The sequence below is a fragment of the Centruroides sculpturatus genome, unplaced genomic scaffold, assembly GCF_000671375.1.
Source record: "Centruroides sculpturatus isolate CEXI.00-Female unplaced genomic scaffold, Cexi_2.0 scaffold1515, whole genome shotgun sequence".
NCBI classification, from domain to species: domain Eukaryota; kingdom Metazoa; phylum Arthropoda; class Arachnida; order Scorpiones; family Buthidae; genus Centruroides; species Centruroides sculpturatus.
In genome coordinates, this window is record NW_019385688.1 from 73,885 (window position 1) to 101,867 (window position 27,983).

Sequence of the window (27,983 nt, forward strand, 5' to 3'; positions counted from 1 at the left end):
CTTTTTGTTAAATTCAAGTTAAAATGCTTTTATATATGCAATCCTGGAAAAAAAGTTTGAAACCATCTGGTTTTCAAACTTCCCATTAAAATTAATTGAAATCCTGTAAATATGTTGTTGTTTAAGTATTAAAATAACCATAAACAAATGTGAAGTAAAAATTTATTTTCGTATTTCAAATAAAAAAAAAATTCATATACAAGAAATTATTCCTTGCAATTTGCCTGAAAAAGTTTGAGACCACGATTAAAAAAGAAGCCACAAAAACAAAACACAGTGGGAAAAACAATGTTTAATGTGGACCGAAAAGGTGACGAGTTTTGCGGCACGGCGATGATGCTAGGCTAAATAAAGGAATTTTCGAAAAAGATATTATACGTATGTGCAAATTCACGTACGTAGTAACTACGTACTTTACCAATAGAAACCATTTCTACTTGTAGTTAAATTTTAATTAACTACAAGTAGAAATGGTCAAGTAACAATATTGGAAATTCAGTGGCTACTTTCGAATTAGTGGCATTCGCGTCGCGGCGTTTTGCAACGACACCTTGGAAAAAGGGTTATATTCTCTGTTAACACGTGGAAATTATTTGATCCTAGTGTAAAACTATAGAGGTTTTACAGAATGTCGAGTTGTCGAGAGGCGAATTTCTTGGAATTTAGTGTATCTCCAGAATCAGTTAGTGTTACTCCGCTAGATACAGTCGACCCCCCCCCTATAAAACAGTTGATTATTCCATTTTATATGAATTCTATGTTGTACGAGTCACTTAGATTTTACAAATACGCGAGCCGTTCACAGCCCGGCACACGTATTTGTAAAATCTAAGTGACTCGTACAACATGGAATTCATAAAAAACGGGAAAATCAACAGTGGGTCGACTGTACTTGTCAAATAGCCCTAATTTCTTACGTCACAAAATATAAAAATGTCTTACCTACTAGAGGTCGCCACTACATCTCGACAGCCAGGGTGCGCAGAGTAGTTCGTATCCAACTAAAAAGAAGCAGAAGCAGAAGGAAGTGGACGTCGAAAATGGCCAGAGATATTAAATGGGAGAAATTGTTTAGTTATGATACTCTAGTATACGCTGTTGCAGGTTCTGTGGTAAGTATTATCGTTTCAAAGCAATGTATTTTTTTAATTTAGATTATTTTGCCGTAATCTAAATTCTGTTTGTAGAAACATTTCCTAATTCTTAATTAGTTATGGCATATTTTGTAAATATATAATAATGAGACACTGTGATGAAATGTTTTCTCTTTTGCTTATTGGTGAAAACAAATTAAGGAGAGCCGTTTATTAAATTAATTATAATTGCAGTTGGTAATGCCAAGCAACAAAACATACTTATTTCTGAATATATTTTTACTTAAAGCGCATTAATTTTCCAGCTCTTATATAACAGGGTCTGAATCGGACAGTTGGGACCTTACCAGAGCCGTAGACTGTACCCGTAGGAGTAAAAAAAGTCAAAGGAATAATACATTAAGTGACCCTTCATGAGATATAGACCCTAAAATTGGCCTATTTCTGGGCCGTTCGTGATTGGTAGTTGTGCCATGCACATTGCTGAGACTATTGTGGTTAACTATTTAGCCAACGTGACTATGCCGGCTTTGATTAGTCCACTTGACTGTTTTTGGAGTATGTATTATATAGTTTGAGGGTGTGGGGGATTGTCCCCGCACAGGTGCTGAGATGTGAGTGATTGCAAGTGCCTAAGTGTGGAGCATTGCTCGTATGAGGGAGGTATACCATTCTGGGGTGGCGAATTCCTCGTCCAGAGTTTGCGTCTTAACATAGAAAAAGTTAATTCACATTGTGTCTATCATTAAAGTAATGAAAACACACACAAAATATTTATCATTGAAATAATCTAGATCAATAGATATATATAGGAATAAAAATAAAAAATATATCTTGCGTCTATTTGTTTATATTAAAAGATATGAAACAAAATTGTTTTAATTTGATTGATGTTATCGAAAACTTGCCTGATGGAAATTCATATGTTTTTTCAGGTTTAAAGAACATATTGCCTATTTGTGTCTTTTAATAAATATTTGGAATATTAATTAAAACAGCTATATTTTCAGTATTATTAATTTTTTACTGAGGTAAACAAAATTTAGATTTTGATAAAAATTTGTATGTTTTTTTAACATTAGTTTACTGATTAGATCATTCTGTATAAAATGTGTGTATAAGTATTTTTCCACATGTTTTTTCTCATTACCATTTCGGAAAAAGATTTTGTAAACAGTTATGTCTAGTAAAGAAAAGTCTTTTTTTATTATAACATAATTCCTTTTTTATGTGAATTTTTTTTGTGGTAGTTTTTGGCGATATCCACAAATTCTTTTGTGGATATTGCCAAAAACTACCGAGAAAAAAAAATCATGTGGCACTGGTGCCACATGATCGCCCTTGACGGATATATCCATCGGTCACTGCTGAGTGGTTAAATTTTAGAATTTTGATGTTTAGAATTTTAAAGCTAAAAAAAATTTTTTTTTAATATTTATAATATATAAGTCTCCTATTGTTTCAAAAATGAAAATAATTATAAAATTTTGATTAATTAACTAATTAAGAGCTTTTCATAAACTGGAAAATAACACTGTAAGACAAGAAGACAACCATAATAAACTCTTAGCACAAATGTTTAATGAAATTGATGGTTTTCGGCCTTGTTAATAGGCCAGCGTCTGGTCAAATAACAAACTTATATAATTTTATGTTCAAATGTTAGTATGTGTAAGCATTCTATACTTAATTGTTAGTCCAAAAATTTTAATTTTATATCAAATATTATTATACAAAATTTAGCAAGCAATATACATAAAAATTATAGCATGTTACACAAAAATATTTATAAAATAACAACAAAGGAATAAATTCAAAATTGTTTTATGTCTTAATTAATTTGTTCCAATGGTGGATAATTTATAACAGTTTCAGTATTTAAACATATTTATTTAAAATAAAAACACTTTAATATTTCACTTTAATTTATAAAATTATTAAACTATTTTTAGTTGCATTTAATGTGTTACATTATTAATGGAATTTTGAAAATTGTTTGAAAACTTACTTTTTTATGCTTAATGTGATAAATGTAAAGTGATCATTTTAGCACTAAACATATGAAAAATTGCAAGAAGTTAGTTAAAAGAGAGAATTTTATAGATTTGAATGATTTATTTAAATGATCATTTGATTATGAAAATGAACTCATCACTACAATTAATGTAATTTAAAAGAAAAATTTAATAACTAATTAATGTTTTAGCAAAAAGTAATTTATAGTAACAGCTTAGCTAGAACAAGCCAAAATGGTTCAACAAAGACTTTCACAATGACAAAATCAGAACTTTAGAGTGCCTGGAGATATTCAAAGCATCCAATAAAGGAGAATGCATTAATTTTAATGAATGCCAAGCAGCCAAACCTACAAAAACCCACAAGAAATTGACATCCAAATAGGATCAAAATAATTTTAAATTAATTTATTCTGTTATTATTTTATAAATGTTTGATGTAAAATTTAATTACATAATATTTTTGGAATCTAACATTAAGGAATAGAATGCCTACACATTCCAAAATTTGAACATAAAATTACTGGTATATAAGTTTGTGATATTTGACCTGATGCTGGTGTATTACCCAAGCTAAAAACTTTCATCAATTTAAATGTTTGTGCTAGAATTTATTATGATAGTCCTGTCTTACAATTAAATAATAAAATATAAGCAAAAAAATAATAAATTTGCTAATTATTGTTACCATACTATAAGGAACGTTAGTCAATAATCAAATTGAGAACATACAAAGCTATCTTTTCTTTTTTATCCTAATTTTTTTTACAATGAATAGTTTCAGGGCAAATGTACTTGTATTTTTATATTTATAAATGAATGACCTAAAAATATCATTAAACATTAAAAGTAAATTATTTTATGAAGATAATTTAAAAATTTCTGTATTTCACTCTGATGATTGTTTTCAATTACTACGGTTCTTGAAAATTACACTTATCTCTCTCCTTTTAGGGTAACATTTATTGTTTTTATAAATTTAACTTCAGTATTTTGTCAAATACTGAATGGGATTTTGAAAAATCATGCTAAATATACTTTTTTTATTTTGTACTAAAATTTCCTGTTATTGAATGATATATTTTTAAGGAAAAAATTAACAAAACTAACATTTACAATTAATTTCCTTAAGAATTAAATATTTGTCAATATTTAGAATAAAAATATTAATACTTTAAGCTGGTGAAGATTTTAGCCATATTGAATATAAAATTAATTTATGATAATACTAGCAAAGTTATATGTCAGACATGGCTTCTGCTTTTTATTATTATTTTTACAATTTTATTTCCACAATTTTGTGAAAATATGTTTATTAAAAAAATTCAATATTTGTTTTATATTATATTTATATTATATAACAAAATTGTGGTACAGAACTGCAGTACAGAATAAAAAAGTACAGAACTGCAGATCCCGTGCATTTTGCAAAACCTACATTTCGACTCCCACTGAACTCTTGCTTGCCCACCCCTGTTATATGGCATTGCTTTCTTGTGCAGACAGAAGTCAAGACATGCATATTTTTTCTAATGTACCATTCACAGCTGAATATGAAATGATAATCAGCCAATCAATCAAATTTTGTAAAAAAATGGACAAAATATTTAACTTGTTATCCTCAATCCCCTAAAAACATGTTTTGTGCATGCTGGTAACTTTGTATTAAGTAATTTTCCTATTTGAATGCAACCATCATGCTGGTCAGATAGAAAAGGGCCTTTTGTGGCTGGGATTGAAGTTAATTTAACCTCAGCCACAAAACTAGTAGTTGATCTCTTCTGGATGAGAGGTTAGTCCTTTAAAAGTTTCATTGCATTTGCTCAAACCCATGTTGAAATGTTTAAAGAACAAACAAACTTTATTCTTTGTACAGGACATAATTATATCTACTATATAAATTTTTCAAGATATATTTTCAATCTCCTATTTCACGTGTATTTAGAAAACTTTCATAACAAAGTTAATTTTTTTTAAATTAATATTCTAAAGGAGCAAAACATTTCAAAAGAATTTCATTAATTTTTTTCCTGCTGGTTATTTTAATCAGAGGAATATTAATTAAATAAAGGAAAGTATTAAAATATTTTTCCTTTATTTTAATTGGTACTTTTCTGATGATTTAAAAAAGATATTGACATTTGGGCTCTTGAAAGTACAGTATTCAACTACAGTAGATGCAGGCTAATTGGGACACATGGAACTAGCACACTGTCCAGTTAATAACTTCCTCAGTTATGCAAAGTTTAGTGTTAAAAAAATATAAAAAATAAGTTACTGTTTTTTGACCAACAAGATAAAAAATTCTGGAATGAATGGTACAGATTAGAAAGATATTTATGCTAAAAATAATTTTAATTCAATATATATTTCTTTAATAATAAACGACGCTTTTAACCCACGACTATAAATTAGATAGAGTTAGATAACCTAATAAATAGGATTTAACAATTTCGAGGGCTTATCATACCAAGGCTGATAGAAAGAAGGACCAGAACTTTTACAGAAAAGTTAGTCTTTAATAATCACATTTCAAATTTAAGTAAGGATGCATTTCGGGTACAAGGACCCTTCATCAGCTTACGAACACATGTCAACAACATAATAATTATAACACCAATAGTTAACCAATACAAAGGAATATCTAATATATGCAGTGCACTGTATTTACAATTTTTAATGTAACCCATATGCTAAAAAAATTTAAAACTATTGAGCACAAGATTTTAATATCAATACAATGACAATGTAATATCACATATTATTTGGGACCAATAAATGCTTTATTTTCTCCTACATTTTGTAAAAGTTCTGGTCCTCCTTTCTGTCGGCCTTGGTGTGATAAACCCTCCAAATTGTTAAATCCTATTTATTAGGTTATCTAACTATATCTAGTATATATTTCTTTATTGCACTTTAAAGATTAAACACACTACTTAAAACATTTGTTACAATTGCTTAAAGGATTTAGTTTACCAATTTTCTGCAATATAATGTCTTTAAATTTTTCATTAATTCCGATTTACATTGATTGCATCAAGGATGTTATGTTTGGAAACAAATTCTAATGAATTATTTTTAAACCGTTTAAATGAGAATGTGTCACATAGTAGACAAGACACAACAGAACTTTTCTTCACTTTTATTATAGTTCCATTGTTCCAACTCATTAGTCATTTCTTAAAAATTTCAGAAATCCACTTTTTTTTTTTTTTAATATAATACAGAACTGTTAAACTGTTTATTCTCGGTCCCTTAAAGTAACAAGACTTAAATGCTTTTCCAATAACAAAAAGCTTTCATGTAAAAAATCTTTCCTTTCTGGCATATTTTAACAGCATGACACAGCTCAGGAAATCATCCAATATTTGCATATTGGATGATTTCCTGAGCTATTCTGGAAGCTATCTGGCATGGCATGGCAAAACATGTCTGTATCATTAGTATTATAATGTTATCTGCACAAAATTTATGAAGCAAATTGGACAGTTTTGTGGATATCTGTCAATTAGTAATTAAAATATCAACATTGTTGTTTTCGTCATTTGCTTTTTTTCAGTTAATATTGTGTCAAGATTTCTACTGAGACAACCAACAATATGATGCTTTCAAGTATTTGGGCTTTAGATTTACAATTACCTAAACTTTTCTTAGTTTTCATCATTGGACCACTGACACATACATCTCATTCAGTTAAGGTGGTGGTAGTAGTAGTAGTAGTAGTAGTAGTACAGGTATCACTCTTTGGTAAAACCTATGTTATGGAAAAGGGGGAAGTTAGGGAGTAGGAAAGAAGGGGTGGGGGTAAGAAAGGAAAAGGTTGGGATTCATGAGTGTCCCATGACAGTGCTTTATAAGGAAATGTTCAGTAGAAAATACAATAACAATAATAAGAATGTTACAGAGGAATACATGTTGGAAGTGCTACGTTACAAATTGCAAATAACACTAACATATGTACAGACAATAGCATATATACAGTATGCAGATTAATGTTGGTACAAGAAATTACATGTTGAGTGCTGTCTGTCAAATTGCAGATAGCCCAAACAAATTATTAGGTTACAAACATATTTACAATTGACATTCCTAGGATTACACTAAAAGCACAGACATAGTGATTTTTATTAATGTGTGGTGTTAACATTGTAGTTCAGTAGATTTGTATGGCTACAAGGGTTCACCGCTGACTAAGTGCCTCTTGTTCTCTCTGTAAGCACTTTGATTCAGTTAAGATAGAGAATTGTTGATTGATGGCTTCTTCAATGTCTATATCCTTGTCTTCATGCTTTTATTTTAGGAATAATTCCTAACACATTTCAAGCAGAATTGCCATACTACCTGAATATGAATATGTGAATTGAATCCAGACAATCTGCTGAATTATTGGACTATAATCAGGCTAAGTTAATAATTAGATACAAAGTAATTTGTCTAGAGGTAGGCTTTATTATGTATTTGTTAGTAACGTAATTGGTCTTTTTAATGTTTAGTATCATGCTAAAATCAGGATTATTAGATAGATAGATTGAAGTGTTTTAGTATCAATTGAAGAAATTGATTTGGGATTATTTTCTCATTAGAAATAATGAAAAACATTTCTCAATGTTCAAATTATTTTCCAGAATGTATTGGATCCAGATAACAGGATATAGCTGTATTAAAAAATACAATAGTTCATTTTTATGGCAAACAAAAATTTGGTTATCATTAGGGAAAGTAATCTTACATTGATCTTTGATAACATTGTGATATGGTTTTTCTGTAATTATTTTTGTAAACAAATGTTATTACTGATAAATTGAGATTTTATATTGTGTATATTTTTAATAGTGATACAATATTTACTTAGCATTGAAGGTTAAATTATAGCAATTTGATGACAACAAAATAAGTTTTAAAAGAATTTTATTTAAAAATTAGATTCACAAGTATTTGAATATAAACCTGCCTAAACTGTTTAAGTTACCCAGTAAAATGGTTAACCTTCTATTACTTATTCAAGCTTTTATAATAATCATCACTTGTTAGGAGTTTGAATAAAATTAATGATTTTAGAAAAATATGTGAAAATTAGCATTATGCTGTCATTTAAAAGATTAAACTGAGTAAATTTAGGAAACCAAATCTATTCTTTATTCAGTAACATTTATGCATTCTCTGACTATATTCAGTAGTATGAATATAACACAATTATATAGAGCCCAAATTTAAAATTTATTATATTCAGAATACAGATATAGAATAAAAATGTAATTACTGTATTTAGAAAAATTTCTACAAATAAAAATATTAGAAACTTTAAATTTGTTCATAAAACTATTAATTCAAAATTGTTAATTTTTTTTGATTAATTATGTAAAATGTTTAATATTATGTATGTATAGCTTTTTCAATCTCTAATTTTTGAAAATATCACAATTTATCATAGAAACATAAAATTGTTATGTAACTAAACTTATATTTATATATATTCTTTTATACACTCAAAGATAAAACTTTAGAATGTGATAGCATTTTTAATTCTTGATTGTCATCAATTACTAACATTACTAACTTATATAATTTTATTCTTTATAATACAATTAATACATAATAAAAAAAAATTTAAAGTTTGCTTATGATTAAAAAATATATTGGAAAAACTAATATTTATTGGAGGTATCTGCATTTTGTTTAATACTCTTTCATCAGATAAAGTTGCTGCACTTTAAGATAATTCAAACTGATATCAATTGAATTTATCAAACATTTATCTTTACAAGAAAATACTTGAGAGGAGAATGGCTTATACTTATACATCTTAAAATTATAAACTAAATTAAGGCTTCTGGTATCTGTCAGATACCATACAGTATTGAAAGTTTATAGATTTTAAAAAAAAAATTTTTTAATTCAGTAATAATTCAGTTTTAGTAAACATTATTTTGTCAATATTATTATTAAACTTAGTCTGTATTTTGTGTAAATTTTCAGTATATTCAGATTATAAAATAAATAATTATTGATATTAAATTATTAGAAATATTACTATTTGAAGCATGCAATGTCATGTTGTGAATGCCATTTTTCTCTAAATATATTTTATTGAAGAATTGCATTCTAAATTCAATGCTTTCTTCTGAAAAAAATATTGTGGTGTTATTTGCACTGTAAGTGGCTGTATTTTAAAGTTGAATTCATGTGAAGCCATAACATTTAAAGCAGCAAAGTGTAAGTCACGTAACTTTTGGCACCTAAAACGTTACAGCTTATATTTAAATCGTTTTGATATTCCAGAGAATTTGTAACCTAATGAGTTTTTCCATTTTATTGTAAAATTGAAATGAATTCATTCACTAGAAAAAGTGTTTTTTGGCATTTACAACATTGACGTTGCATGCTTCATATATTAAAATAATAATATTTTATGAATTTTTATTCTTAAAAAGTTATTCTTTATATATTAGAGAACCAAAAAGGAAAAAATTTCTCATTTCATTTTTTCTTCTACATCACTATTCAATATTTAATGCTTTCTATATTCACTACAGGCTTTATTTATGTACTAATAATAAACTTTTCATGTCCTAAAAGTTGCTTATTTAATATAAATTTCTCATTATATGATCCTGTGTCCTGATGATGGATGATTATCTGAAGGTGCTCAGTGTTTAATTTTTGTGTTTTAATGCTCTACAAAAAAAAATAGTAAAATGATTTTCTGTAATAATAGGGGTTTCTAAATCAACCCTGAAATATTTGAAGATTTTGCATCATCTTTATAAACAAAATTAATAAAATGATTGCTTAGCAATACATTAAATATAATTTTATCAAAATATAAATAGAAAAAAACTATTTTGTACAATAAAAAAAAATGAAATTTGTTCATTATATAAATCTATAAAAAAGTTAACTTTAAATCTAAATTAGTTAACAATATACTTTGGTTAATTTAGATAACAATAATAATTTACCAAATTGAATTTTGCAAATAAAATGAAAACTGAATGAATCTACTTTTTAATGTATTGAGTTTAATAGTATAGTGCTTTTCATAATTTATTATACTACAATAATGAATAAAGTCCTAAATAATGTAACGGGTGGCCAATCTGCGGCTCGTGAGCCATATGCGGCTCTTCGAAGGATTATTTGTGGCTCTCAATAAATTTACTGTACCCAAGTTCCCTTTTCATTTTTGTGTTATTATATTTTAAAAAATTATTATCATCCGTATGTGTTTCAAATGTCTTTTAAATTACTAACAACAAATATGAAAGACTAAGTGCAACAAATTTCATTTCCGTCCAAGTTAAGAATGATATGACTCATCGAAAACTGTGTGAACGAACATAAACAGTGGCGTAATCGTCCGTTATCGACTGACTCCAGACTGATTTTGAATTTGTAAACTGTCATTGCAATGGACAGTTGACATTGTGCTCTGAAGGAAACAAGTTGTATCACTCTTGCTACGGATATATTTTGTAATTGGAATTTTTTGCATACCTTTAATTGCGGCTCGCGAAAAATTTCAATTTTGAAAAATGGCTCGGACTATCAAGGAGCTTGGCCACCCCTGCTATATAGTANGTAAAATGGTTAACCTTCTATTACTTATTCAAGCTTTTATAATAATCATCACTTGTTAGGAGTTTGAATAAAATTAATGATTTTAGAAAAATATGTGAAAATTAGCATTATGCTGTCATTTAAAAGATTAAACTGAGTAAATTTAGGAAACCAAATCTATTCTTTATTCAGTAACATTTATGCATTCTCTGACTATATTCAGTAGTATGAATATAACACAATTATATAGAGCCCAAATTTAAAATTTATTATATTCAGAATACAGATATAGAATAAAAATGTAATTACTGTATTTAGAAAAATTTCTACAAATAAAAATAGAAACTTTAAATTTGTTCATAAAACTATTAATTCAAAATAATTAATCAAAAAAATTAACAATGTAAAATGTTTAATATTATGTATGTATAGCTTTTTCAATCTCTAATTTTTGAAAATATCACAATTTATCATAGAAACATAAAATTGTTATGTAACTAAACTTATATTTATATATATTCTTTTATACACTCAAAGATAAAACTTTAGAATGTGATAGCATTTTTAATTCTTGATTGTCATCAATTACTAACATTACTAACTTATATAATTTTATTCTTTATAATACAATTAATACATAATAAAAAAAAATTTAAAGTTTGCTTATGATTAAAAAATATATTGGAAAAACTAATATTTATTGGAGGTATCTGCATTTTGTTTAATACTCTTTCATCGGATAAAGTTGCTGCACTTTAAGATAATTCAAACTGATATCAATTGAATTTATCAAACATTTATCTTTACAAGAAAATACTTGAGAGGAGAATGGCTTATACTTATACATCTTAAAATTATAAACTAAATTAAGGCTTCTGGTATCTGTCAGATACCATACAGTATTGAAAGTTTATAGATTTTAAAAAAAAAATTTTTTAATTCAGTAATAATTCAGTTTTAGTAAACATTATTTTGTCAATATTATTATTAAACTTAGTCTGTATTTTGTGTAAATTTTCAGTATATTCAGATTATAAAATAAATAATTATTGATATTAAATTATTAGAAATATTACTATTTGAAGCATGCAATGTCATGTTGTGAATGCCATTTTTCTCTAAATATATTTTATTGAAGAATTGCATTCTAAATTCAATGCTTTCTTCTGTAAAAAAATATTGTGGTGTTATTTGCACTGTAAGTGGCTGTATTTTAAAGTTGAATTCATGTGAAGCCATAACATTTAAAGCAGCAAAGTGTAAGTCACGTAACTTTCGGCACCTAAAACGTTACAGCTTATATTTAAATCGTTTTGATATTCCAGAGAATTTGTAACCTAATGAGTTTTTCCATTTTATTGTAAAATTGAAATGAATTCATTCACTAGAAAAAGTGTTTTTTGGCATTTACAACATTGACGTTGCATGCTTCATATATTAAAATAATAATATTTTATGAATTTTTATTCTTAAAAAGTTATTCTTTATATATTAGAGAACCAAAAAGGAAAAAATTTCTCATTTCATTTTTTCTTCTACATCACTATTCAATATTTAATGCTTTCTATATTCACTACAGGCTTTATTTATGTACTAATAATAAACTTTTCATGTCCTAAAAGTTGCTTATTTAATATAAATTTCTCATTATATGATCCTGTGTCCTGATGATGGATGATTATCTGAAGGTGCTCAGTGTTTAATTTTTGTGTTTTAATGCTCTACAAAAAAAAATAGTAAAATGATTTTCTGTAATAATAGGGGTTTCTAAATCAACCCTGAAATATTTGAAGATTTTGCATCATCTTTATAAACAAAATTAATAAAATGATTGCTTAGCAATACATTAAATATAATTTTATCAAAATATAAATAGAAAAAAACTATTTTGTACAATAAAAAAAAATGAAATTTGTTCATTATATAAATCTATAAAAAAGTTAACTTTAAATCTAAATTAGTTAACAATATACTTTGGTTAATTTAGATAACAATAATAATTTACCAAATTGAATTTTGCAAATAAAATGAAAACTGAATGAATCTACTTTTTAATGTATTGAGTTTAATAGTATAGTGCTTTTCATAATTTATTATACTACAATAATGAATAAAGTCCTAAATAATTTAACTTTACTTATTGAAGAAATGTAGCTTAAACTATTATTTTTTTTATATTTTGAACTGCCTTCTTATATATTGAAATATAATCTGAATGATAACTGAAATGAAAAATTAAGAATTATAAATTAATGTAGATAAGAATTAATTTTATTATTAATTTTTAGTCCTATTCTTTTATACTTTATGAATACATTAATTTATAAATGAAAATACATACAATATCAAATTTTGTGCATATTTGTTGTTTTTATTTAAGTACTTTTATAGATAATATAATAATAAAATTCAAATTATTGTTAAATTGAAACTTGAAATTACTTGTTAGATATTCTGCATAGTAAGTACATAAACAAGAATTAAAGTTTTGATTATATTATAATTTAGTCTGTTTAATTTTTAAAAAAATTTTTTTCTAAACTATAATTTTTTTTCTTAAAATAGGGCAGTGTAACTGCTATGACTACATTTTATCCTCTTGATACTGTTCGGTCTCGACTTCAAGGTAAGATGTAGTGTTTATTATTAGTCTAATTATTATTATTATTATAAAAGCTAATTTTTTACATAAAATACTTTTGTATATAAAATAGTTGAAGATAGAGATGCAAAGAATACATGGACATTGCTTCAAGAATTCATCAGAGAAGAAGGATTGTAAGTGAATTAGATGTGTATGATGGTAATTTCTATTTCATCTTTGAAGAAAAATTATTAAAAGTAAATAAGTAATAAGTTTTTGTTTGTTTTTTTAAGTGAATCCTTATATCGAGGTCTGGGACCTGTTTTAACTAGTCTGTGCTGTTCTAATTTTGTATATTTTTACACTTTCCACGGTTTACGTTCTGTATATAAAAGGGATGCAAAATCACATAGTGCATTGACAGATTTGGCTTTAGCTTCAATTGCAGGTATAATTTATTGTTTCATATAAAGTTTATAATTAAATATTTATACTGAAGTTCATTTGTTCCTCAGGTGCAGTGAATGTACTACTTACAACACCATTATGGGTAGTAAACACTCGATTAAGGCTGCAAAATATAAAATTGAAGTTAGAAGACAGAAAATCTTCAGATTATTCTCATTACAAAGGAATAATTGGTAAATTTTAATTAAATGTAATATAATTATATTAAACACAAAAATATAAAATATTAATATTTATAATAATTCTATAATATTTATACTTTGATAACAGATTTATATAAGTTAAGATGAATTTTTTCATAAAAACAATACATAATTCTTTTTTACTAGCAAATGTTTATAATATAATAATATATAACATACAGTAGTTTAGTTTTGAATTCTTTATGAGAATGTTGTTTATATTCTGGAATCTTCATTATAATAAAATTTTAAATTCATTTATTGTATAAACTTCTTGGTATTTTCATCATTACACAATTATAACAACAACAAAATGATAAAAATAACAGTAGTAATAATTACTATTAAATTTTGTAATAATTATTATATTTTTTCTGCACTGGTCCAAATACAGTAGAGCATTGATTATCCGAAACAATTCAGGACTGGGATTGTTCAGATAATTGATTTTTTGGAAAACTGATCATTTATGAAAAGTATATTAAATACAAAACTGTACTGTATATATTTTGAATCGCATGTCTTACAAATTCATACCTTACATACCTTACATAAAGTAGTACATTAAAGTAGGCCTACAGTTCAGGTTGGCAAGGAGGGAGAGAATATTGCAACACCACATCTGTAGCAGAAATTTGAATTTACCGATTGGAACGCTTTCGGTTAACTGATGTTTCAGTTGATCAGTATTTGGATAATTGATGCTCTCCTGTATATATAAAATAGTTTAACATAATCGCTCTGATTTTATATTTCTAATGTAATTTTTTATCAGTTTGTTCTATTCTAATGATTTCTGAATTAAAGTCAAAGATGCAAATAAACTTTAAAGAATAACATTTAGAATTGATTTTAAATTTCAGATGGACTTTGTCAGATTAAAAAAGTGGAAGGTTGGAAAGGAATTTATGGAGGTTTAGTTCCCTCTTTAATATTAGTTAGTAATCCAGCTCTTCAGTTTATGATTTATGAGTCACTAAAAAGAAGAATGTCTAAGGGATCTGAATCAAAGGTTTGTCATTTTTTAATTATATAGTGTGTTCTGCTGGAAAGTACCCAATTTGATTTGACTATAAAAAAATTAATGGTTAAAGATAAGTTCACCAAAGATTTTGAGAGAAAATACTCACCAAATTTCGTTAAAAAAAATCACCATATCTCTGTGTTCTCAAGCAGTCACAGTGACATTGTCAAGATGGGAGGCAATTTCTATGCTGCAGCATGTCCTGTCTCACAATGGCAATCATTGCAATAATGTGCTTCCGATGATCCTGAAGTTCTCTGATTGAAGTTGCATAAACCATATTTTTCACATAACCCCACAGAAAGAAATATGAGTAGGATCAGATCAGGAGATCTTGGTACTTTTGGGCATACCAGACCATGTCCTGTGCTTTCTCCTGTGGCAAAGCCATGACTGGACAATAATACTCATAATTTGGCTTCTGCACCATCTTTATGAAAAAAAATCTCTATAAAACTTGGTGAGTTTCCCACCATATGCAACTTGTTGCTATTATATATCTTAAATCATTCATTTTTTAATGGCAAATTAAAATGGGTACTTTGAGTGAATTATTATATCCTGTATAATAAACTTTTCTAATAATCTGTCAAAGCCAAATGATTGCTAAAGTATATCAATACACACACACACACACACACACCCTGATATAATTTAGCAATCATTTGGCTTTGACAAATGTGTATATATGTCATGATTTGAACTAATGACAAATTAGTTTTATATAACTTTGTGTTCACTAGCTTGTTGGACTGCATTCTTACTTTATCAGGTGCTCCTATGGTGTATTATTTTCTGAACACCCACCAATATAATAAATATCTGTATATATATATATATATATATATATATATGCNTGAAAATATGTTTATTAAAAAAATTCAATATTTGTTTTATATTATATTTATATTATATAACAAAATTGTGGTACAGAACTGCAGTACAGAATAAAAAAGTACAGAACTGCAGATCCCGTGCATTTTGCAAAACCTACATTTCGACTCCCACTGAACTCTTGCTTGCCCACCCCTGTTATATGGCATTGCTTTCTTGTGCAGACAGAAGTCAAGACATGCATATTTTTTCTAATGTACCATTCACAGCTGAATATGAAATGATAATCAGCCAATCAATCAAATTTTGTAAAAAAATGGACAAAATATTTAACTTGTTATCCTCAATCCCCTAAAAACATGTTTTGTGCATGCTGGTAACTTTGTATTAAGTAATTTTCCTATTTGAATGCAACCATCATGCTGGTCAGATAGAAAAGGGCCTTTTGTGGCTGGGATTGAAGTTAATTTAACCTCAGCCACAAAACTAGTAGTTGATCTCTTCTGGATGAGAGGTTAGTCCTTTAAAAGTTTCATTGCATTTGCTCAAACCCATGTTGAAATGTTTAAAGAACAAACAAACTTTATTCTTTGTACAGGACATAATTATATCTACTATATAAATTTTTCAAGATATATTTTCAATCTCCTATTTCACGTGTATTTAGAAAACTTTCATAACAAAGTTAATTTTTTTTAAATTAATATTCTAAAGGAGCAAAACATTTCAAAAGAATTTCATTAATTTTTTTCCTGCTGGTTATTTTAATCAGAGGAATATTAATTAAATAAAGGAAAGTATTAAAATATTTTTCCTTTATTTTAATTGGTACTTTTCTGATGATTTAAAAAAGATATTGACATTTGGGCTCTTGAAAGTACAGTATTCAACTACAGTAGATGCAGGCTAATTGGGACACATGGAACTAGCACACTGTCCAGTTAATAACTTCCTCAGTTATGCAAAGTTTAGTGTTAAAAAAATATAAAAAATAAGTTACTGTTTTTTGACCAACAAGATAAAAAATTCTGGAATGAATGGTACAGATTAGAAAGATATTTATGCTAAAAATAATTTTAATTCAATATATATTTCTTTAATAATAAACGACGCTTTTAACCCACGACTATAAATTAGATAGAGTTAGATAACCTAATAAATAGGATTTAACAATTTCGAGGGCTTATCATACCAAGGCTGATAGAAAGAAGGACCAGAACTTTTACAGAAAAGTTAGTCTTTAATAATCACATTTCAAATTTAAGTAAGGATGCATTTCGGGTACAAGGACCCTTCATCAGCTTACGAACACATGTCAACAACATAATAATTATAACACCAATAGTTAACCAATACAAAGGAATATCTAATATATGCAGTGCACTGTATTTACAATTTTTAATGTAACCCATATGCTAAAAAAATTTAAAACTATTGAGCACAAGATTTTAATATCAATACAATGACAATGTAATATCACATATTATTTGGGACCAATAAATGCTTTATTTTCTCCTACATTTTGTAAAAGTTCTGGTCCTCCTTTCTGTCGGCCTTGGTGTGATAAACCCTCCAAATTGTTAAATCCTATTTATTAGGTTATCTAACTATATCTAGTATATATTTCTTTATTGCACTTTAAAGATTAAACACACTACTTAAAACATTTGTTACAATTGCTTAAAGGATTTAGTTTACCAATTTTCTGCAATATAATGTCTTTAAATTTTTCATTAATTCCGATTTACATTGATTGCATCAAGGATGTTATGTTTGGAAACAAATTCTAATGAATTATTTTTAAACCGTTTAAATGAGAATGTGTCACATAGTAGACAAGACACAACAGAACTTTTCTTCACTTTTATTATAGTTCCATTGTTCCAACTCATTAGTCATTTCTTAAAAATTTCAGAAATCCACTTTTTTTTTTTTTTAATATAATACAGAACTGTTAAACTGTTTATTCTCGGTCCCTTAAAGTAACAAGACTTAAATGCTTTTCCAATAACAAAAAGCTTTCATGTAAAAAATCTTTCCTTTCTGGCATATTTTAACAGCATGACACAGCTCAGGAAATCATCCAATATTTGCATATTGGATGATTTCCTGAGCTATTCTGGAAGCTATCTGGCATGGCATGGCAAAACATGTCTGTATCATTAGTATTATAATGTTATCTGCACAAAATTTATGAAGCAAATTGGACAGTTTTGTGGATATCTGTCAATTAGTAATTAAAATATCAACATTGTTGTTTTCGTCATTTGCTTTTTTTCAGTTAATATTGTGTCAAGATTTCTACTGAGACAACCAACAATATGATGCTTTCAAGTATTTGGGCTTTAGATTTACAATTACCTAAACTTTTCTTAGTTTTCATCATTGGACCACTGACACATACATCTCATTCAGTTAAGGTGGTGGTAGTAGTAGTAGTAGTAGTAGTAGTACAGGTATCACTCTTTGGTAAAACCTATGTTATGGAAAAGGGGGAAGTTAGGGAGTAGGAAAGAAGGGGTGGGGGTAAGAAAGGAAAAGGTTGGGATTCATGAGTGTCCCATGACAGTGCTTTATAAGGAAATGTTCAGTAGAAAATACAATAACAATAATAAGAATGTTACAGAGGAATACATGTTGGAAGTGCTACGTTACAAATTGCAAATAACACTAACATATGTACAGACAATAGCATATATACAGTATGCAGATTAATGTTGGTACAAGAAATTACATGTTGAGTGCTGTCTGTCAAATTGCAGATAGCCCAAACAAATTATTAGGTTACAAACATATTTACAATTGACATTCCTAGGATTACACTAAAAGCACAGACATAGTGATTTTTATTAATGTGTGGTGTTAACATTGTAGTTCAGTAGATTTGTATGGCTACAAGGGTTCACCGCTGACTAAGTGCCTCTTGTTCTCTCTGTAAGCACTTTGATTCAGTTAAGATAGAGAATTGTTGATTGATGGCTTCTTCAATGTCTATATCCTTGTCTTCATGCTTTTATTTTAGGAATAATTCCTAACACATTTCAAGCAGAATTGCCATACTACCTGAATATGAATATGTGAATTGAATCCAGACAATCTGCTGAATTATTGGACTATAATCAGGCTAAGTTAATAATTAGATACAAAGTAATTTGTCTAGAGGTAGGCTTTATTATGTATTTGTTAGTAACGTAATTGGTCTTTTTAATGTTTAGTATCATGCTAAAATCAGGATTATTAGATAGATAGATTGAAGTGTTTTAGTATCAATTGAAGAAATTGATTTGGGATTATTTTCTCATTAGAAATAATGAAAAACATTTCTCAATGTTCAAATTATTTTCCAGAATGTATTGGATCCAGATAACAGGATATAGCTGTATTAAAAAATACAATAGTTCATTTTTATGGCAAACAAAAATTTGGTTATCATTAGGGAAAGTAATCTTACATTGATCTTTGATAACATTGTGATATGGTTTTTCTGTAATTATTTTTGTAAACAAATGTTATTACTGATAAATTGAGATTTTATATTGTGTATATTTTTAATAGTGATACAATATTTACTTAGCATTGAAGGTTAAATTATAGCAATTTGATGACAACAAAATAAGTTTTAAAAGAATTTTATTTAAAAATTAGATTCACAAGTATTTGAATATAAACCTGCCTAAACTGTTTAAGTTACCCAGTAAAATGGTTAACCTTCTATTACTTATTCAAGCTTTTATAATAATCATCACTTGTTAGGAGTTTGAATAAAATTAATGATTTTAGAAAAATATGTGAAAATTAGCATTATGCTGTCATTTAAAAGATTAAACTGAGTAAATTTAGGAAACCAAATCTATTCTTTATTCAGTAACATTTATGCATTCTCTGACTATATTCAGTAGTATGAATATAACACAATTATATAGAGCCCAAATTTAAAATTTATTATATTCAGAATACAGATATAGAATAAAAATGTAATTACTGTATTTAGAAAAATTTCTACAAATAAAAATATTAGAAACTTTAAATTTGTTCATAAAACTATTAATTCAAAATTGTTAATTTTTTTTGATTAATTATGTAAAATGTTTAATATTATGTATGTATAGCTTTTTCAATCTCTAATTTTTGAAAATATCACAATTTATCATAGAAACATAAAATTGTTATGTAACTAAACTTATATTTATATATATTCTTTTATACACTCAAAGATAAAACTTTAGAATGTGATAGCATTTTTAATTCTTGATTGTCATCAATTACTAACATTACTAACTTATATAATTTTATTCTTTATAATACAATTAATACATAATAAAAAAAAATTTAAAGTTTGCTTATGATTAAAAAATATATTGGAAAAACTAATATTTATTGGAGGTATCTGCATTTTGTTTAATACTCTTTCATCAGATAAAGTTGCTGCACTTTAAGATAATTCAAACTGATATCAATTGAATTTATCAAACATTTATCTTTACAAGAAAATACTTGAGAGGAGAATGGCTTATACTTATACATCTTAAAATTATAAACTAAATTAAGGCTTCTGGTATCTGTCAGATACCATACAGTATTGAAAGTTTATAGATTTTAAAAAAAAAATTTTTTAATTCAGTAATAATTCAGTTTTAGTAAACATTATTTTGTCAATATTATTATTAAACTTAGTCTGTATTTTGTGTAAATTTTCAGTATATTCAGATTATAAAATAAATAATTATTGATATTAAATTATTAGAAATATTACTATTTGAAGCATGCAATGTCATGTTGTGAATGCCATTTTTCTCTAAATATATTTTATTGAAGAATTGCATTCTAAATTCAATGCTTTCTTCTGAAAAAAATATTGTGGTGTTATTTGCACTGTAAGTGGCTGTATTTTAAAGTTGAATTCATGTGAAGCCATAACATTTAAAGCAGCAAAGTGTAAGTCACGTAACTTTCGGCACCTAAAACGTTACAGCTTATATTTAAATCGTTTTGATATTCCAGAGAATTTGTAACCTAATGAGTTTTTCCATTTTATTGTAAAATTGAAATGAATTCATTCACTAGAAAAAGTGTTTTTTGGCATTTACAACATTGACGTTGCATGCTTCATATATTAAAATAATAATATTTTATGAATTTTTATTCTTAAAAAGTTATTCTTTATATATTAGAGAACCAAAAAGGAAAAAATTTCTCATTTCATTTTTTCTTCTACATCACTATTCAATATTTAATGCTTTCTATATTCACTACAGGCTTTATTTATGTACTAATAATAAACTTTTCATGTCCTAAAAGTTGCTTATTTAATATAAATTTCTCATTATATGATCCTGTGTCCTGATGATGGATGATTATCTGAAGGTGCTCAGTGTTTAATGCTTTCTATATTCACTACAGGCTTTATTTATGTACTAATAATAAACTTTTCATGTCCTAAAAGTTGCTTATTTAATATAAATTTGTCATTATATGATCCTGTGTCCTGATGATGGATGATTATCTGAAGGTGCTCAGTGTTTAATTTTTGTGTTTTAATGCTCTACAAAAAAAAATAGTAAAATGATTTTCTGTAATAATAGGGGTTTCTAAATCAACCCTGAAATATTTGAAGATTTTGCATCATCTTTATAAACAAAATTAATAAAATGATTGCTTAGCAATACATTAAATATAATTTTATCAAAATATAAATAGAAAAAAACTATTTTGTACAATAAAAAAAAATGAAATTTGTTCATTATATAAATCTATAAAAAAGTTAACTTTAAATCTAAATTAGTTAACAATATACTTTGGTTAATTTAGATAACAATAATAATTTACCAAATTGAATTTTGCAAATAAAATGAAAACTGAATGAATCTACTTTTTAATGTATTGAGTTTAATAGTATAGTGCTTTTCATAATTTATTATACTACAATAATGAATAAAGTCCTAAATAATGTAACGGGTGGCCAATCTGCGGCTCGTGAGCCATATGCGGCTCTTCGAAGGATTATTTGTGGCTCTCAATAAATTTACTGTACCCAAGTTCCCTTTTCATTTTTGTGTTATTATATTTTAAAAAATTATTATCATCCGTATGTGTTTCAAATGTCTTTTAAATTACTAACAACAAATATGAAAGACTAAGTGCAACAAATTTCATTTCCGTCCAAGTTAAGAATGATATGACTCATCGAAAACTGTGTGAACGAACATAAACAGTGGCGTAATCGTCCGTTATCGACTGACTCCAGACTGATTTTGAATTTGNGTTTTTTTAAATATTTAATTTTTATCAATACTTAATTTTTAAGATTTCTCTAAATAAAATAATTCAAATATTTTGGAAATTGATCTTATCGATAAGTCTTAAATACTATATCTAGATAATAATTTGATATATCAATCTAATAGTAAATACTCAAGGGTAAAAATTTTATTTCAAATAATTTTTTTTTTAATTTTTTAGTATGGAACAGATGAATTGAAACAAATGAATGTTATCTACATGTTACTTTATATTGCAAAGTAAGTGTTTAAAGAAAATGTATTAAGTAGGATATTTTCTAATTTAAAATATAAGCAAAATAGTTTTTCTAGTTAAATATTAAAAAAAATAATTAAAAATGAAGTATTATTTTTTTCCATTAAAGTGTTAATTTAAAAATGTTTAAAATATTTCAAATTAGTGGAGACTAAAGTAATAGTTTCATAGATTCATTGTTTACTTACATATTGAATCTATAAAAAAAGAAAATGAAAAAAAGACATAAAACAATAGATACACATATACTTTTTATAGTTGCCAAGTGTTGTAGTCATGATTATAATATACCTCAAATCGTTTGTAAACTATTAACTCTTACATTATGTCATAGACATTATTTTAAACGTATCAATATTGGCCTAAGCTGGAACTAGACAGTAACTAGATACACACAAAATACTTATGTACTTTTCTAGGAAATTACTCTTTAATCAAACTAATGTTTTTGGCTTTATTAATAAGCCTTCAGGTTTTTTGAAACAAGATTCAATTTGAAACAATATTTAAAATTCCATTAATTTTAGAACGATTTTAAATTTGTGTTATTTTAGAACAATATTATATTCCTTAAAAAAAAATGTAATATCATTCTAAAATTAACAAAATTTTAAATATTGTTCCAAATTGAATCTCATTTTTAAAAAAAACCTGATAAAGGCTTATTAATAAAGCTGAAAACATTAGTTTGATTAAAGAGTAATTTGCTGGAAAAGTACATAAGGTATTTTGTGTGACTCTAATTACTATTACATGACTTGAGAAAACTTTCCATTCTTAAACATTTAGAAAAATTGGGGATTTTCAAGGCTGGTAGAAATAAAACTGCCATCAATTATAGAGATAATGATATCCTATCTATGACTTGGAGAGCTCTATATGAAATATGATATTGTTATGTGAGCTTATGTCATCTATATAACATCTAATGAAATGGCATTTTAAAGAATTTAAAATCTGCATTTAATTGCATGTGTTACTTTCAAATTTTTGTAAAACCTGAAGATGGCTGTTTTAAAACAACTGAAAACATTTATTTTTATTTAGATTATAAAGATTAGTGTTATAAACTGCTGAATTTTTGGTTTTTTGAGTGTTTTTATTCTAATATGATAGTTGTCCAGTCCCAAACAGAATTTGTCACTAATGTTGATATGCTGCCAGTCATGACAATCTATGCTTCTCTGTCATTGCACTGTGGCTAATGGGGTGATAATCACGGGATGTATGGTAGTTGTCATGTATATAAATCTACCTCTACTAGTTGCCTGCCATGGTATGGGAAGTTGGGGTTCTGTAGAAAGGCTTTCACCTGTCTTTGGATGATGAACAAAGATACTGTTGCAGCTGTTAATGTATACAGTAGAGCGTCGATTTTCCGAATCAATTGGGGACTGGGGTTGTCCGGGTAACTGATATTTCGGATAACTGATTTACGTACGAAAAAATAGTTTAACATATCCGATGTCAAAATTTTTCTCCATTGCGTGTCGCTTCGCGTTGAATTTTCGTCGATGTTAAGTCTAACAAAGACTATTGTATCGTTAAAAATTATTTTTTTATTTTGTACAAACAAAATAAATATATTGAAAAATATAAAAATAATAATAAAAATTATACTTCAGATGTTAATTTAGTATCAAAAACGTAAAATATTTGAGTAGCCCAAGACATAGCCAAAGATTGAAGCACCACAGCTCTGGCGAAAATTNGAAATCAAAATTTTTTTTAAAAGATCAGTTTTTAGCAACAGTCCATTCACTACTATTGGATTCAGATTATTCCAGCACATGTCAATGAAGTCTGTATTTCCCTCTATACTGTATATTACAAAGTCTTAATTATATAGTCTAAATAAATATTACAATCTTGGACTTGCTAAGCTATTCATTTTTTGTAAAGTGGGATCAGATGGTTTTAACTGACTTAGAGACAGTTTTATTACAGAAGAATCTTGTTTTGCCATTTTATTGCAGATAGAACAAAATTTTCATGCCAAAGACTTGCCTCTAGGCTCTTACTGCTCAAAAAATTAACAGACTTAATTTGTGTTAGCAGAAAGATGATTATCTGAACAACAGATTAATGCAAAACAACGGAAGTGAAAAAGTAGTGACTCTTGTTCTCTCTTCACAATTTGTTTTTGAGAGTATTTATAATTTGATCCTATTTCATATCTTATTCCTCACTTACAGATATTTCATCATTTAAGTACAAATATTTGTCAAAATTTACATAATCTAACTTGTCTGAGATATGATTATTTTTGTCATTAGTTTTAGTTTTTGATTAGTTTCTAAATTGTTTGGTTCAATGTCACAAGTGGATGTATTCATAGACACTTGGCAATTTTCATCATCAACTTTTTATTTCACAACTTTATTTGTCGAGATGCGTTTCGGGCTTTAGCCCCTCTTCGGTTGGCTACACAATAAAATATAAATTTAAATTTCTTATATTACATAATATTCTATTATGACAATTAAAGACATACCATTATATTCTGGAATAACATATACATGACAATCGAAAATACCATTACATTGTCATATATGTTATTTCAGGATATAATGGTATGTCTTTAATTGTCATAATAGAATATTATGTAATATAAAAAATTTATATTTATATTTTATTGTGTAGCCAACCGAAGAGGGACTAAAGCCTGAAACGCGTCTCGACAAATAAAGTTGTGAAATAAAAAGTTGATGATGAAAATAGCCAAGTGTCTATGAATTCACCCAGTCGTGAATTGAACCAAACAATAAAAAGAAGACAGTTTCGACATACAACTAGTTTCTAGATGTTTATTGATTACAGTCAGTGCTGTGGAGTCAGTGCACAAATGTTTTGACTCTTGACTCCTTTGATTCCAACTTCTTTATTTACATATCAACATAGGATATAAGTAATAAATACACTAATTGTATATATATATTTTTTACATCAATTGAATGTGTGCAACATACATTCATCACTATCAATGGGAATTGTCCGACTACATTTTAGAACCATAATCTGTTAAAGTTCAGAGTTATTGATAGTTAATTTTTATTGATTCCAACTCTGACTACATAGCCCTGATTTACAATGTAGTCAATACTGATTTTTAGTATTATATTAACTTGTATATATTTTATTTTTTTAATCTTTGTGCTGTGGCACTAAAAGCATTTTTTCCACCTTTCCATGGGTTTGACCAGGTTGCAATAGGATAGCTGGATAGTAAGAAAAGGAACCTAATATATCTGGTCTGTCTACTCGTGAAAATTTTAGCAGATTCAGACTTGAGTTACAGTAGCTGCATATGGCTGAGGCAGTAAGTAGACCTTGGTATCTTTACTGCCTCATCTATCTAGTTTTCATTTTTTAATATCAACAATGTATATTTGCTTTCATTTTATATTTAAAGCTGATTTTTGCATCATTATACTATAAAATAAACAAATGATATAATAATTAAAATATCAAGCAACAAGTTGTGTGACTTTCCAGCAAAAACACTTAAAAGGTGGCACCACATTCAATTTTATTTAAAAATTTTTTATAGAATTAATTATTACAGTATAAAATGGGAAAAAGCTTAATTGTGAGGGTAGATTTTTATTAAAAACAATTTTAATTGCTATTAACAAATAGAATCTTAGGTCCAACCTCACTTGAGATATGACAAACAACTCCCTCTATCTTTTCATCTCCTTGATCTTTAACCACAAAAATTTATTAACATCAATTCCCATAGTACAAAAACCTATCTGCTAAATTTTAGAAATTTTATACAAAAGACGCAAGATTTATTAAGTTTTAAAGTGGGAAACAAAATCGTATCAAATGTGCTAACATACAGGAAAAAAAAACACCAAATTTTTTTGCATTTCAATGTTTCAAGATCCCAAGTCCAAAAATGTAAAAATGTTGGGGGGTCATTTTATGATTGATTGCAATACTTTATTTTAGTTTATTAATGATGTTTTTTAAATGAGGGATTTAATATTTCTTATGTGAATATTTTCTTACTTTATCAAGAAATTGTTGTTGCAGTTAATTTAAATTAGATTTTGTAATGATATAAATTAAAATATTTGTGTAAGTTTTTTTATTTATAAATATTTAAATTTTTGTAGGAAACAAGGTTTTAAAGAATTATATAAAGGAATGGAAGCAAAAATTCTTCAGACAGTTTTGACAGCTGCTTTGATGTTTCTTTGTTATGAAAAAATTGCTGCCTTAGTTTTTGCTCTTCTAAAAAGAAAACAAAGCTTAAGTCATTGAAATTTTATCTGCAATTAACATAATTGGCATTAGAATATTTATATTTTAATATATTGTAACATAAATTTTAATTTTTTTATATTTTAAAATTTATAATTTATTATGAAAGTGTAAATTAGTCTGAATATAAAACACTATCTAAACTTAATGAATTTATTTTTAGGTTGCCAATTATTAGACAGAAATCTAATACATCTAAATGTAACTAAGAATAATATAAATTTATTGAAAGATTAGTAGCCTAAATTATAAAATATTTAATCATATTATTACTAGTAATCGTAATAGTTGTGAATTAGTTTATATGAAATTTTATAAGATTCTTCAATATGATGATAGTTTTTTATATTGTGTAGTATTGCATTTTTTAAGCCCTCTTACATATTCAAATAAAAAAATCTTGAAAAACACAATGCATACTAATAAATGTCTTAATAAATATTTGAGTTAAATTAACTATTGTTGACAGAAAAAAAATTGCATTTTCTGTGTAGACTGTTTGATATCCTACATGATCATCCAAATTTTACAATACTTTTGTAGTTTTATCTTCACATTATGGCAAATTCACTTCTCTTCTTTACCAGAACAAATCAATTTTGATTAAATAAATAAAGTAGCAAAATATCTTAACATAGAAAAAGGATTATTCCAGTATAGAAATTTATAACAACTAAAGTGGTTTTTTCTGTATATTTCTATGTAAAGACTAACTTAAATAATATGATTGTGACTAAAATTTGTGGTCTCCATATTGTTTTTATAAGGTAGTAAGAAATCTCATAGCTACTTAAATTTTTTCTATTTACATATGCAAATGACTCTGTTTTTTCTATTACTCTAATCTACTTTGTAGTACCTATTTACTATTTATTTATTTAAAATTTGCAGATTTGAATTATTAATGATTGATTGGATTAAAAGATTAAAATTAATAAAAAATGCAGAACATCAAATATTAATTACATTTGAAAAAGTTGTAATCTGTTTTAATTAAATATCACTTATTATAATTTAAAATTAGGTTAGTTAATAAAATTATTTTTTAAGTAACAATTTATTATTATTGAAACCCTGCACAAATGCAAATATCCATAATAATAACGATAACAGATTAAAATTGGATACGAGCCACGCAGCAGATAAAAATGCGGTAGCCAATCTGCAGTTTGACATTTATTTAGTAATTTAAAATCACTTCGGAGATTTAACAGTAAAAGAAAAAAAAATAGTTATTTAATAATTATGCTAATATCATAAAAGGAATTTCAAAGTTAATTTGCATTCAAACGATACAAGTTAATTAAGCCTGTACTCTTTTGTAAATTCAAGCGTGAATTCCGAATTTTAATGTTTTGTATTAATTGCTCCTCGTCCTTATTCTATAAATATTATAAAAATGTCCACCAGAACCTTACT

The 27,983-nt window shown here is 26.6% G+C and overlaps 1 protein-coding gene across 1 annotated transcript; it reads left to right on the plus strand.

Annotated features, from left to right (window-relative positions):
* The first annotated feature begins 977 nt into the window (after positions 1-977).
* LOC111641216 (peroxisomal membrane protein PMP34-like) lies at positions 978-27,505 on the plus strand. The gene is made up of 8 exons (XM_023387350.1): positions 978-1,112; positions 13,232-13,292; positions 13,381-13,444; positions 13,544-13,698; positions 13,766-13,891; positions 14,764-14,912; positions 22,218-22,276; positions 26,417-27,505. Exons 1-8 carry the CDS (start codon positions 1,041-1,043, stop codon positions 26,562-26,564), a joined length of 834 nt encoding a protein of 277 aa, XP_023243118.1. The 5' UTR covers positions 978-1,040; the 3' UTR covers positions 26,565-27,505.
* The last annotated feature ends 478 nt before the right edge of the window (positions 27,506-27,983 follow it).